Source organism: Prorops nasuta, unplaced genomic scaffold, assembly GCF_024137725.1.
Source record: "Prorops nasuta isolate Cenicafe-Biocafe unplaced genomic scaffold, Cenicafe_Pnas_1.2 PNAS00002, whole genome shotgun sequence".
NCBI classification, from domain to species: domain Eukaryota; kingdom Metazoa; phylum Arthropoda; class Insecta; order Hymenoptera; family Bethylidae; genus Prorops; species Prorops nasuta.
Genome location: NW_027116799.1, coordinates 11407272 through 11419595, shown reverse-complemented (window position 1 = coordinate 11419595; position 12324 = coordinate 11407272). Strand labels below are relative to the sequence as shown.

General features: G+C 36.3%; 1 protein-coding gene and 2 long non-coding RNA genes across 9 annotated transcripts; all 3 read right to left on the bottom strand.

The window, feature by feature from the left end:
- Window positions 1-267: 267 nt before the first annotated feature.
- Window positions 268-2063, bottom strand: LOC136781126 (putative nuclease HARBI1). Its single transcript, XM_066739864.1, has 5 exons — window positions 1943-2063; window positions 1434-1621; window positions 1239-1349; window positions 884-1019; window positions 268-803 (listed from the first exon to the last, which is right to left on the bottom strand). The coding sequence occupies exons 1-5, from the start codon at window positions 2061-2063 to the stop codon at window positions 268-270; spliced, it is 1092 nt and encodes a 363-aa protein (XP_066595961.1).
- A 4191-nt stretch (window positions 2064-6254) lies between these two features.
- LOC136777453 (uncharacterized) lies at window positions 6255-7795 on the bottom strand. Of its 5 annotated transcripts, none has more exons than XR_010823246.1 (5): window positions 7750-7795; window positions 7546-7675; window positions 7336-7492; window positions 6772-7221; window positions 6255-6695 (listed from the first exon to the last, which is right to left on the bottom strand). It is a non-coding gene; the product is annotated as an uncharacterized lncRNA (long non-coding RNA). The 5 variants fall into 5 exon arrangements; XR_010823247.1 differs by having other exon boundaries at window positions 7309-7480; XR_010823248.1 differs by having other exon boundaries at window positions 6772-7224; window positions 7311-7480.
- A 14-nt stretch (window positions 7796-7809) lies between these two features.
- Window positions 7810-8791, bottom strand: LOC136777443 (uncharacterized). 3 transcript variants are annotated; one of them, XR_010823242.1, is made up of 4 exons: window positions 8625-8791; window positions 8508-8549; window positions 8079-8357; window positions 7810-8015 (listed from the first exon to the last, which is right to left on the bottom strand). It is a non-coding gene; the product is annotated as an uncharacterized lncRNA (long non-coding RNA). The 3 variants fall into 3 exon arrangements; XR_010823240.1 differs by having other exon boundaries at window positions 8508-8791; XR_010823243.1 differs by lacking the exons at window positions 8508-8549; window positions 8625-8791 and adding an exon at window positions 8423-8443.
- Between the last annotated feature and the right edge of the window lie 3533 nt (window positions 8792-12324).

Sequence of the window (12324 nt, the reverse complement as noted above, 5' to 3'; positions counted from 1 at the left end):
TATTTTATAGAACAATTTCTTTATAATAAATGTAAGTTATATAAAATATTCAGTTCAGCCTTAATGTTCTTTTACAGCCTACTAATTTCTTAACAAATACCATATTAGAACACATAAAAGCTTATGTAAGATACTTAATTTAATTATCTATTCTATAAGCATAGCTTCAATAAACTTATTAATTATAAACTCATAGTTTATTATTTAAATATATTACAATATTACGTATTAACTTGTATAATCTAGTTTATCACAGCATTTTAACAATTATAACTGATTCATAATTAAATCATGTTTGTTTCGAGCATCTTCAATTTCATGCTCATTATGATGTATATCACTTATGTATTCATTAATATCACTGTTGTTGCTATCATTGCTTATGGATTCACTTAAAACATCCATTTCCTTATGAACAATGAGAAAATTATGAAGAATACACGCAGCTGCAATAACGCTATTAGCCATATGAACACTGTTAACGTCTAAATATTTTAATCGCCTCCATTTTCCCTTCAACAGACCATATGCTCTTTCAATCACAGAACGTATGGATGCATGTTTTACATTGTATTGTATTTGCTTCGAAGTTAAATTTCCATTGTCCTTAAAAGGAGTCATTAGATTAAAAAGTAGAGGATATGCTGAATCACCAAGTATGTGTAGATTTGGTGGCAGCAAAGGATTGTCGACATCTGTTAACTTTTTGTACACTGCACTGCTTTTAAAAATTGCTGCATCATGTGCGCGTCCTGGCCTGCCAATCAGACAGTCGATAAATTTTCCCGTATGATCACAAGTTCCTGTAATGCAAATATTGAAATAATAATTAATAAACTGCAGATTACAAATAAAAATAACCTAGAGAATTACTAGCAAATACCTTGAAGCACAACTGAATGAAAATCCTTCCTATTGTAATAATCATGGGCGTTTCCAGGTGGCTGTTTAATAGGGATATGACAGCCGTCAATTGCTCCGATAACACCTCCAAAACCATTGCACCTACTGTGGAAAACCTTGAACCATCAATAAGTAATGTCACATATGAAATTAATGTAATCGTTTAAAAGAGATTAGTTAAAATAAAGTTTCAAACCTATTCGTTCGTTTTCCATGAGCTCATGATGATTATTAGGCCATTTTATGAAATGTGAAATTAATTTATTGATTGCTAAAATAATCTCTTCAAAAACTTTCCACCCAGTACTTTTGGAAAGGCCAAATCTATCACTGACTGATCGGAATGATTCAGGTGTAGCCAATGCCCAAATCGACAATAAAATTTTTTTCCTAATAGAAGTTATGTCGTTGCTCTTAATGTGAGGACGTAATATTTCTTCTAATTCCTGTAATGTAACAATAAATCAAATTATTATTATAAAAAGATAATCATACAGACTAGAAAGAAATATCTGTATTTACAGTCTTACCATAAATGACGTATTACTCATTCGAAAGTGAGAGAAAAATTGAACATTACTATAATTTGGAATTACTTTTTCAACAAAATCCTTATTATAGTTTAATTTAATTTTCTTATCACTTTTTAAACCATGTATATGTATATAATTTGAATCTTCTACAGCAGTCAGAAGAACATTTGCAATCTCAGCTTGTTCTAACAAATCAAAATAACAAATAAGCTATTTACTGTATTAATAACCATTTCAATCTTAAACATTACACATATTTGGAGATTTATGTACAGATAATAACTATTCTATTTTTCATTTGGAGTAACATATTTTACTTTGCAGTTTACAATGCTAACAATTTTATTCTTTCAAAAAATCTATAATAAATTTGTCTAAATTCTCTGCAATGTAAATTCTAAGAATAAATATTTCTTTATATCAGAAATAATTGGAAACAGTAGGTAATTCTTGACTACTATTTATAGTTAGGACACATGAATACATGGATGATTATGTTCTCTTACTTATATTCTGTAAAAAAATATTTTCAACAAAAGTTTCCATCTCTTCAACAATACTGTCGTCAGACGAACTTTCACTAGTTGTATCATCATCAATAAATTCATTAATAATATTTTTATACATTTCCATAGTAGAGTAGATAATAAATATATTTTAGGCTCCAATGTTCCAATAACTGTAAATACAAATACAAGCTTGTTTCACTAGCCTTTATTAACTTATATTTTATACAACCAAACATTTATATAATATGAAAATATATATATAACATACATATAATATTATTCATACCTTCAAGCAAAATATGTATAACTCCTAAATTAACTTAGAGATGATAAACATTTGTATGTACCATTTGTACTAAGGAAGGACCGAATTCATAAACGTCACTCGAGCTCCTCTCGAACTTGAATCAGGATAAAATACTACAGTATATGTAACGTAAACTATAGTATTAAAACTTGAGTGGAGCTCGAGTGACGTTTAAGAATTCAGCCCTTTATCTGTACAAATACACTATAGAAAAAAAGAACAATTGAATATTCCACATTTCTCACATCTATATTCTACAAAAATAAATAGTACAGTTTCGGCCATTAATCTTGCGTTAGGGATGGGCGATGTTAGAAAAAAGTATCGATGTTTAATAAATCGACTTTTGAATAAATCGATAAAAAAGATCGATTATTCTTAAAAATAATCGATTTAAATCTATGTTTAAAATTTTATATTTTTCTCAATTATATATTGAATTATTATTATAAAACACTTAGGATAAACTGATAAAAAAATATAATAAATAAAGAATTATTCATTAATTTTATTTACCATTATCATCGCGTGAACAAAACAAATATATTATTTTCATATAATATAGTATATGTATAAATACTATATAGTAATAATATCTGAAATACATTTGTTTTCCATTTCTATTCTGTGGAAATAATTAAATACAAAAATACTTACAAGTTGTTGATGTAATCATTATTACAAATTAATATATGCGTAGCCAGGCTCTGTACTGCTACATAGTCGATTTTCAAAAAAATATAATGGCCAAGTCAATGTATAGTTAACGAATTTAAAAATCACTTATCTATAATTTATGTAACGTGTATTATACATTTTGCTGCTAGGAGCAATTACGCTCCGCTTCACAAAATATCGAAGAGAAGGTATCTAAAAATCGATGTAAAGTCGATTAATCGGATTTGGAAAGATCGATTTTAAATAATCAATTTTGCAAAAAAATACATCGATTTTTCCATAATCGGCGTAACATCGCCCATCACTATCTTGCGTCAGGCGAGGGGAAGTAGAAATTAGAGGGGTGAAGGGATATCTAGGGAGTTTGTCCGTAGCTGTCAAATGGCGCGATTAACCCTTAATTTTGGATTGTAAACAAAAGTAATGTTTTCGGAAAACGATTGCGGAAAAGAAGGAAGAATTTTAATACATAACAGAGAAGAAGAAATATATCAGATGAGTATAAATTAATAAAAAAAATGAAAATTATTGTGAATTTTTAAGAAAATATACTTTGTGGTTTTTTTATTTTTGTTACAGGTGAAATCCTGTTATGATGGCTTTCTATTAAGGAAAAAAGTTCTTATAAACAAATAAGTGCAAAAGCATTAAGATATGAAGCATTTCTTTGTGGCCCAGTCATTTCGATAATTGTGACTTAATGTTATAATAGTGAATGTGTAAGCGATTAGTGTATATACAACAAACTCTTATTGTAAATTTAATAATCTTGTATGACAGTTTTAATTGCTATTATTTTAAATTAAAGCTAGTTTAATTAACATATTATTTTTATTTCATCCCTTTCTCAAAATTCTAAACACACATGGTAATTACCTATTCTTGTAGTAGTCATATATTCGTTAAAATACTTACAAAATTACAACTGTTTTATATTTGTAAAGCATAGCTTTTTGTTGCAATGATTTTTATTATTCAATGTGAGAAAAATTGCATTGGGTTTAGGTAAATGTCTTATTTATCCGCCACATCCTTCCATATCTTATGCGACATTTATTTGGCTCTGTTACACTATTTTCTTCTAGTCTACAACATATAACATTAATTTTTTATTCATTTATACATACACACAGATCTGACAATACTACTCCTGAGTTCATCTTGTTTTCAGCTTCAAATAGTTTTCCAACTACACGCATGGATATCCATTTTGAATATAGAATACTTATTTCATTTCATCTATTATGATATTGTTAAGATTGATAGAAAGATATCAATTCTTTGCAAATGATATTTTATATATCTAGTAACTGGATTAATTAAGGTTTTAGAACAGATAAATTTCACAAACAAATAGGACTAACAAAATATGTATTATATATTGAGGAAGGATATCCAAATGTGAATTATTTGAAGCTAAAAGCAAGATGATTTCAGCAGTATACTTAAATGTACTGGAGAACAACATCCTCTCAAATATAAATCCTATGGAAGAGATGCCAAACATTATAAGTAAAATAATTCAAGTGTTCATTCTTCAAATTTAATAGAACAATGGTTTACCAATCATCTTGACATTTATAAGATTAATTATTCAATAGAATAGCCATATCTGAGTGTATATAAAAATAGCAAAAAAATATTGGTATATTTTGAAAACTAAAAGAAAGAACTAACAAGGCAAATAAATATTACATAAGATATGGAAGGATGTGGCGGATCAATAAGACATTTGCCTAAACCCAATGCAATTTGTCTCACATTGAATAATAAAAATCATTGCAACAAACAGCTATGCTTTACAAATATAAACAGCTGTAATTCTGTAAGTAATTTAACGAATATATGACTACTACAAGAATAGGTAATTACCATGTGTGTTTAGAATTTTGTGAAAGGGATGAAATAAAAATAATATGTTAATTAAACTAGCTTTAATTTAAAATAATAGCAATTAAAACATTGTCATACAAGATTATTAAATTTACAATAAGAGTTTGTTGTATATACACTAATCGCTTACACATTCACTATCATAACATTAAGTCACAATTATCGAAATGACTGGGCCACACAGAAATACTTCATATCTTAATGCTTTTGCACTTATTTGTTTATAAGAACTTTTTTCCTTAATAGAAAGCCATCATAACAGGATTTCACCTGTAACAAAAATAAAATAGCCACAAAGTATATTTTCTTAAAAATTCACAATAATTTTCATTTTTTTTATTAATTTATACTCATTTGATATATTTCTTCTTCTCTGTTATGTATTAAAATTCTTCCTTCTTTTCCGCAATCGTTTTCCGAAAATATTACTTTTGTTTACAATCCATAATTGAGGGTTAATCGCGCCATTTGACAGCTACGGACAAACTCCCTAGATATCCCTTCACCCCTTTAATTTCTACTTCCCCTCGCCTGACGCAAGATTAATGGCCGAAACTGTACTAAAGTAACGCTATGTTGTCCAGAAGATCTACATACGAAGCGCTGCAAATTAGAGCGCTTCAAGATTTAGCGGAGCGCTCGTGTAGCGCTAGGTGCTAGAAACGCAGCCACTGGTAGAGGGAATTTTCTCCGAAAAATTACTAGGCCAAAATAACGACTGCGCACGGTCATCTATACATTTTTGGTATATGAGTGATTCTCGAGTCAGCTCGAAGTCAGCACTCGCTTAAATTGTAACATAACTGCTCCGTTGACATTTCTGTGTAAATGTGTTGATGTGAATTTCGGAACAATGTGGAATAGCAGAAATGGTACAGAGAAGAGGTTATGGATGAATAAACAAACATTTTTACATAAGTATAAATTTTTTATTGTGCAGACCTGAATTCTTGCATAGTAATGACAGAGATGAAACGGGAGATTGCTCATGCCGTGTCCCGAAGCAATCCTTGCCGGTAGGCGGCGCTTCGATCCCATCGTTGAGCTTCCAGATGTGTGGCAGCCTTGACACTGCTCCAACACACTCATGCACGGGTTGGCGGCCCTGACGCCACGCAGCGGGACAAATTCGCAACGTGCGCCCTCGAGAGGCGCGAAATTCAAAAAAGTATAAATTACAGGAGACATTTAAAACGAAGCCCGGAACTTCCGTTCATGAAAGTAGTCCTCACCTTTTCCGGTTCGCTCGCTAAGGAGTTAGATCCTGTGGTGAAGCGAGTGCGTGAATATCGAGATACAACGTGTATCTTTTCAAGCATCAAAAGATAAAGAACTGTAAAAGTCATTGTGACACCATGGTGCATGAATAAAAAAATCATAAAAGACCATTTTACGAACACACGATTTTATTTTGAACCACAGAAAAATTGGTGACCCCGACGTGATAAGGTGTTTCAAGTGAAAATTGCCGAAGAGACCTTTTCAAGGTGCAAAAGCGTGTGGAAAACACTCAGCTCGTGAATCTGCAGGTGGGCCAGAATGAGTTTGCACCGGACACCTACCCAGGATAGAATGGTCCCACGTGAAGGAGTCGAGACGCGAGAAGTTCAGAGATCCCTCCTGGACCTGGAAAATGAACAGGACCAAGTAAATGAACCAGAGAATCTTGGCCAAGAGACGGAACGACACAATTCTACCGCTAAGAGCGCGCCGCAAGAAGTCATGGCCACATGGCAAGGAAAACTTCCTTCTTTCATGCAAGAAGCACCAGACATCTGGTTCATCGTCGCTGAGGCTGAATTTGTGTCATCGCGAGTAACCAAAGACCAAACCAAATATCTAGCCGTCATAAGGGCACTGGATGTTGGAACTCTAAAACAGATAACCGACATATTAAAGAACCCGCCGGAAAAAAATCTATATGAGAATTTAAAAACGGTCATCTTACAAAGACTGCTCGACTCACGAGTCAAACAGGTAGACCAGCTTCTAAAAAATCTAGTCCTAGGAGATCGCAAACCCTCCCAACTCCTCAGAGAGATGAAAGTATTAGCAAAAGGTGAAATTGGGAAGGAGATTCTACATCAGCTATGGCTGGAGAGGCTGCCAGCCCACATACGGCCACACTTGCTTACTTCAAATAACATGGATCTGGAAGCCGTGGCAGAAATGGCTGACCGACTAGTGGAAGCATTTAGTTCCTCGTACGTAATGGCGACTACGTCTAGTAAACCACATGCGACCAGCAATGAGGGACTCGCGAAGCAACTCCAAGACATGCAGGCTCTTCTCTTGACCTGCATGCAGGAAATAAAAGAAATTAAGGGTCAGGGAGCGCAAACAGAATCACGCCCAGGCTCAGGCAGACCGCATCGGAGTAGATCCCGAACCAAATCTCCTGCTAGAACAAAAAATCTCTGCTATTATCACGAAAGATTCGGCAAGCAAGCGCAGAAGTGCGCCGAGGGATGCCTTCTCTACTCACACCCAAATTCCGCTCCGGAAAACTAACCTTGCTGTCATCCTCAAGATCAGCTGATGACAGCGGAATCACTCAGGTGGCCCACGAAAAACGCCTGCATCTCAGAGACAAGAAGTCCGGGCAAAGGTTTCTTATAGACTCAGGATCCATGCTGTCTATAGTGCCCGTGGGGAATCTGAAAAAGGCCCTAAGAAGGCAAGACCTGACGCTATATGCCGCAAACACGACACAGATACCTACTTTCGGAGAACAAAAACTGAATCTAGATTTGGGTTTACGCAGGAGCTTCCAGTGGACTTTCATCCTGGCAGACGTGCCATCGGCAATCATCGGTGCTGACTTCCTCACGCATTTCAACCTGCTTATAGACCTGAAACACGGTAGATTGATTGACGCCATCACGAGTCTCACGTCGAAAGGAGAAATATTGAGGAGCAGCCTTACCAATCTGTCAACAATCAATCTCTCCGAGCCCTACGCATACCTTCTCGCTCAATATGAAGAGATTACAAAGCCCACAGGCAGACCTACACTCAAGGACATGAGTTTTGCACACCGGATCGTCACGACAGGACCACCCGTGTTTGAGAGATCTCGTAAGATTTTCGGTGAAAGGGCAGCCGCCGCCAAAGCCGAGATAAATGCTCTTCTTGAAGCAGGAACCTTACGACCCTCAAGAAGCCCTTGGGCAAGCCCAATTCATGTAGCACCTAAAAAGGATGGCACCTTCAGGGTTTGTGGGGACTATCGCAGACTAAATGCTATCACTGTACCTGATAAATATGCTCCACCATTAATACAGGATCTTTTTCCTTTGCTTCATGGAAAGACTGTATTCTCCTCTCTGGATTTAACAAAGGCCTACCATCAGATACCTATGGCGGAAGAAGATGTACAGAAAACAGCAATTACAACACCCTGGGGCCTCTACGAGTATGTGGCTATGCCCTTCGGGTTGAAAAACGCCACACAATCGTTCCAGCGCTACATAAATCACGTGTTTCGAGAACTCGAGTTCGTATTCGTCTATGTCGACGACATCCTAGTCATGTCTGAAAACAAAACTCAACACGAAACTCACCTGAAAGCCGTTTTCAAAGTCTTGAAAGATTCAAACCTGTCAATCAATCCTCACAAGTGCCAATTGGGACGAGAGGATATCGACTTCCTGGGATTCAAGATAAGCAAACAGGGATATCTACCTTCAACTGAACGAGTGGAGAAGATCCTAGAGTACCCAAGACCTGAAACAGTTGTGGAGTTACGGCGATTTATAGGAATGATAAATTATTATAGAAGGTCAATGAGAAAGGCAGCACTTATCCAAGCTCCACTCAACGAGTACTTGAAATCCTCCAGAAAGAATGATAGAACCCCAATCAGCTGGAACGCCGTTTCCGAGGAAGCCTTCTTACTATGCAAGCAACGCCTGGCTGAGAACACATTGTTACACTTTCCTTCGTCTGGGGCTAAATTGCGCTTGACCTGTGACGCATCCACCACAGCAATAGGGGCAACACTGGACCAGAATGAGGGTACCTACTGGCAACCGATAGGGTTCTTCTCAAGAAAACTCAGCCCCACCGAGCAAAGATATTCAACATACGACAGAGAATTACTTGCCATATTTGCATCCATGAAATATTTTGAATACCTACTGGAAGGGCGTAATCCTGTCATACGAACCGACCACAAACCACTGATCCATGCATTCCAGCAGAAACAGCACAGGATTTCTGATCGCCAGCTACGACAATTGGAGTATATCTCCCAGTTTTCAACCAACATTGAATATATACAAGGCCAGGAGAATTCAGCGGCAGATGCTCTCTCTCGTATCCAGAGCATACAAATGCCCACCGTGCTTGATGCTCACGCTATACATGTAGCTCAGGAAGCAGATGAAGAGCTTCAGCACCTGCTGAACAACGACACATCATTAAGATTACAAAAACTAACAGTAGAGCCCAATATAGAAATCTACTGCCAGGTTGAAAAGGATAGAGTAAAACCTTACCTACCAGAAACACTACGAAGACTAGCATTTGACATAATCCATGCTCCCTCACATCCCAGCATTCGTGCAACCTCCAGAGAGCTGCGCAGCAAATTTGTCTGGACGAATGTCAACAAGGATGCCATAAAGTGGGCACGAGAATGTGTAAGCTGTCAACGTTCCAAGGTCAGCAGACATAACCGGCTAACACCAAACCACATCACAGTCCCGGACAACAGATTTAATCATATCCATCTGGATATAATCATGCTGCCAGCCATCAGCGGATACCAATACTGTCTCACCATCATTGATCGCTTCACTCGATGGCCCGAGGCCATACCATTGAAGGACATCACAGCCAAGACAATAACCCAAGCTCTTTTCACACACTGGATTGCTCGTTATGGGACTCCTATCTCCATCACATCTGATCAAGGCACACAGTTTGAGGCTGCGCTTTTTCAGTCGCTGACACAGGCTGTGGGTGCTAAAAAACTCAGAACCACATCCTATCACCCCCAATCTAACGGCATGGTAGAACGATGGCATCGTACCTTAAAAGCAGCTCTGATGTGCTCTCCAAAACCCTGGATGGAGGTTCTTCCCATTGTCATGCTTGGACTCAGGACATCCTTCAAGGAGGACTTGCAAACCACACCTGCAGAGCTCCTGTATGGCACCACTCTGAGAATACCTGGCGATTTCTTCGTTTCCATGGATGAACCAGCCAATCCCAAAATCTTCCAAGACGAACTCAGAGAGACAATGCGAGCCATGAGACCAACACCAACGGCACACCACACGAAAACCAGGATGTTCTTACTCAAGGATATAAACACTTGCACCCATGTATTCATCAGAAGTGACCACGTCCGAAGGCCGCTGGAACCGCCTTATGGTGGGCCCTACAAAGTTATACAAAGACTGTCTGACAGAGTTTTTCAAGTACAAGTAGACAATGAGGTAAAAAACATATCTGTCGATAGATTGAAGCCAGCGTACGTCAGCAAAACGGACGACCCCCAGGACACACAGGAACTCGGTGAACAACCAGAACCAGAACCAAACAATCAACCTCACATGTGGCAATCGATGATGGATAAACCAACCCGAACCTACAAACGAGTTAAATTCAAGAAGGAACAACAAACCTCAACAAATTGACATTTTTTTTCAGGGGGGAGTACTGTGGCAGCCTTGACACTGCTCCAACACACTCATGCACGGGTTGGCGGCCCTGACGCCACGCAGCGGGACAAATTCGCAACGTGCGCCCTCGAGAGGCGCGAAATTCAAAAAAGTATAAATTACAGGAGACATTTAAAACGAAGCCCGGAACTTCCGTTCATGAAAGTAGTCCTCACCTTTTCCGGTTCGCTCGCTAAGGAGTTAGATCCTGTGGTGAAGCGAGTGCGTGAATATCGAGATACAACGTGTATCTTTTCAAGCATCAAAAGATAAAGAACTGTAAAAGTCATTGTGACACCATGGTGCATGAATAAAAAAATCATAAAAGACCATTTTACGAACACACGATTTTATTTTGAACCACAGATGATTATGCCCTCGCGCCATCTATCGAAACTGATGCGAAACAACATGGCAGTGCTTCGAATAGGGTAAAACCAGGGAGGTGCAACTGATGTAAATAATTGACTATTATTTTGTCACCATTAAACTAATCCGCTAGAGGCGTTAAGTGTTCACTGATCCACCCTACCCAACCTAATCTTACATAGCACATGAAGTGGGTTAATGATATAATCTTGCCATTCTTGTCAATCTTGAAAGAAGCAAATTATAAGAAATTAAAAAATGCATCACATAAGCCTATAACCTAAAATGGTCAAATTTTTTCCAAAGATCTGAGGCATAACGGGCATAACCAAATTGGTGAAAGTTCGCTGACAATTGCAAAATCTAATGCTATATATACATAAAAAAATATTTATAAGTTTTAACTTTTTTCTTAACGGTAATAAAATGCCTCGCTGTATAATTATTGGCTGCAAAACAAGCTATAGCTCTACAGAAATAGTGCATATGTTTTCTGCTCCAAAAGATTCAGAGCTTTTAAATCAGTGGCAAAAAGCTATAAATAGAAATGATTTAGTCATTTCTTCTTCTCATTTCGTCTGTGAAAAACATTTTAATGAAGACAATATAATACGAAAACGAGAGTTATTAGATGTAAAAACTGGCAAAGTTTTAGGCGTGGTAAGTTATTAGTTATTAATTAATGAAGTGCATAATTCATACTATGAATCAGCCTATGTATTTAAAATAAGATCAATCATATGGCTGATTTGTTTGATATATACAAAGATCAAATTACTTTCTTTTTTTAGTCTACATATAAAAGGCCAAAATTGAAAACAGGCAGCGTGCCCACATTAAATTTACAGAAAATAGAGTTTACACAAAATAATTTGATGAAAGATAGCAAAGTTGTAAGCAATAATAATGAAGATTGCTTCGTCCCAGATAATGAACAACTTTCAATAAGAAATTCAAGTTTCATAAGCTCAACGTCTTCAATTGTAGAAAATATCAGTGTTGATGAAGAAATGATAATGGTGCATAATGATACTAATAATTATGTTCAGAATGACAAACTGGTTGAACCAGAAATAACTTTCTGTGATATAGAAAATAATATAGAAATTCCTGATGGCTGGAATGTAGTCAAAACAGCAACAGAAAAACTATCTATACATTTTATTCAAATGATTAGTAGAGTAGTGAGCTGCGAACTAACACTTGCATCACATAAGTGTGTTAGCATTGATAAAGATTTGAATCTATACATTACATTCAAAAACAAATCTTTTGATCCTACTTATTTTGGATTTCCAAAAATAATGACAAATTATGAGGAATTGCAATCAATTATACAAGAAATACATAGTTTAAAAATTTGTCCTGGTTATTTTTCATGTGTTGAATATAAAAGCAGCATTTCCTTCAAAGACTCACAATATAATTTTCGACACATTAATTGTCCATATATTATGCAGGAT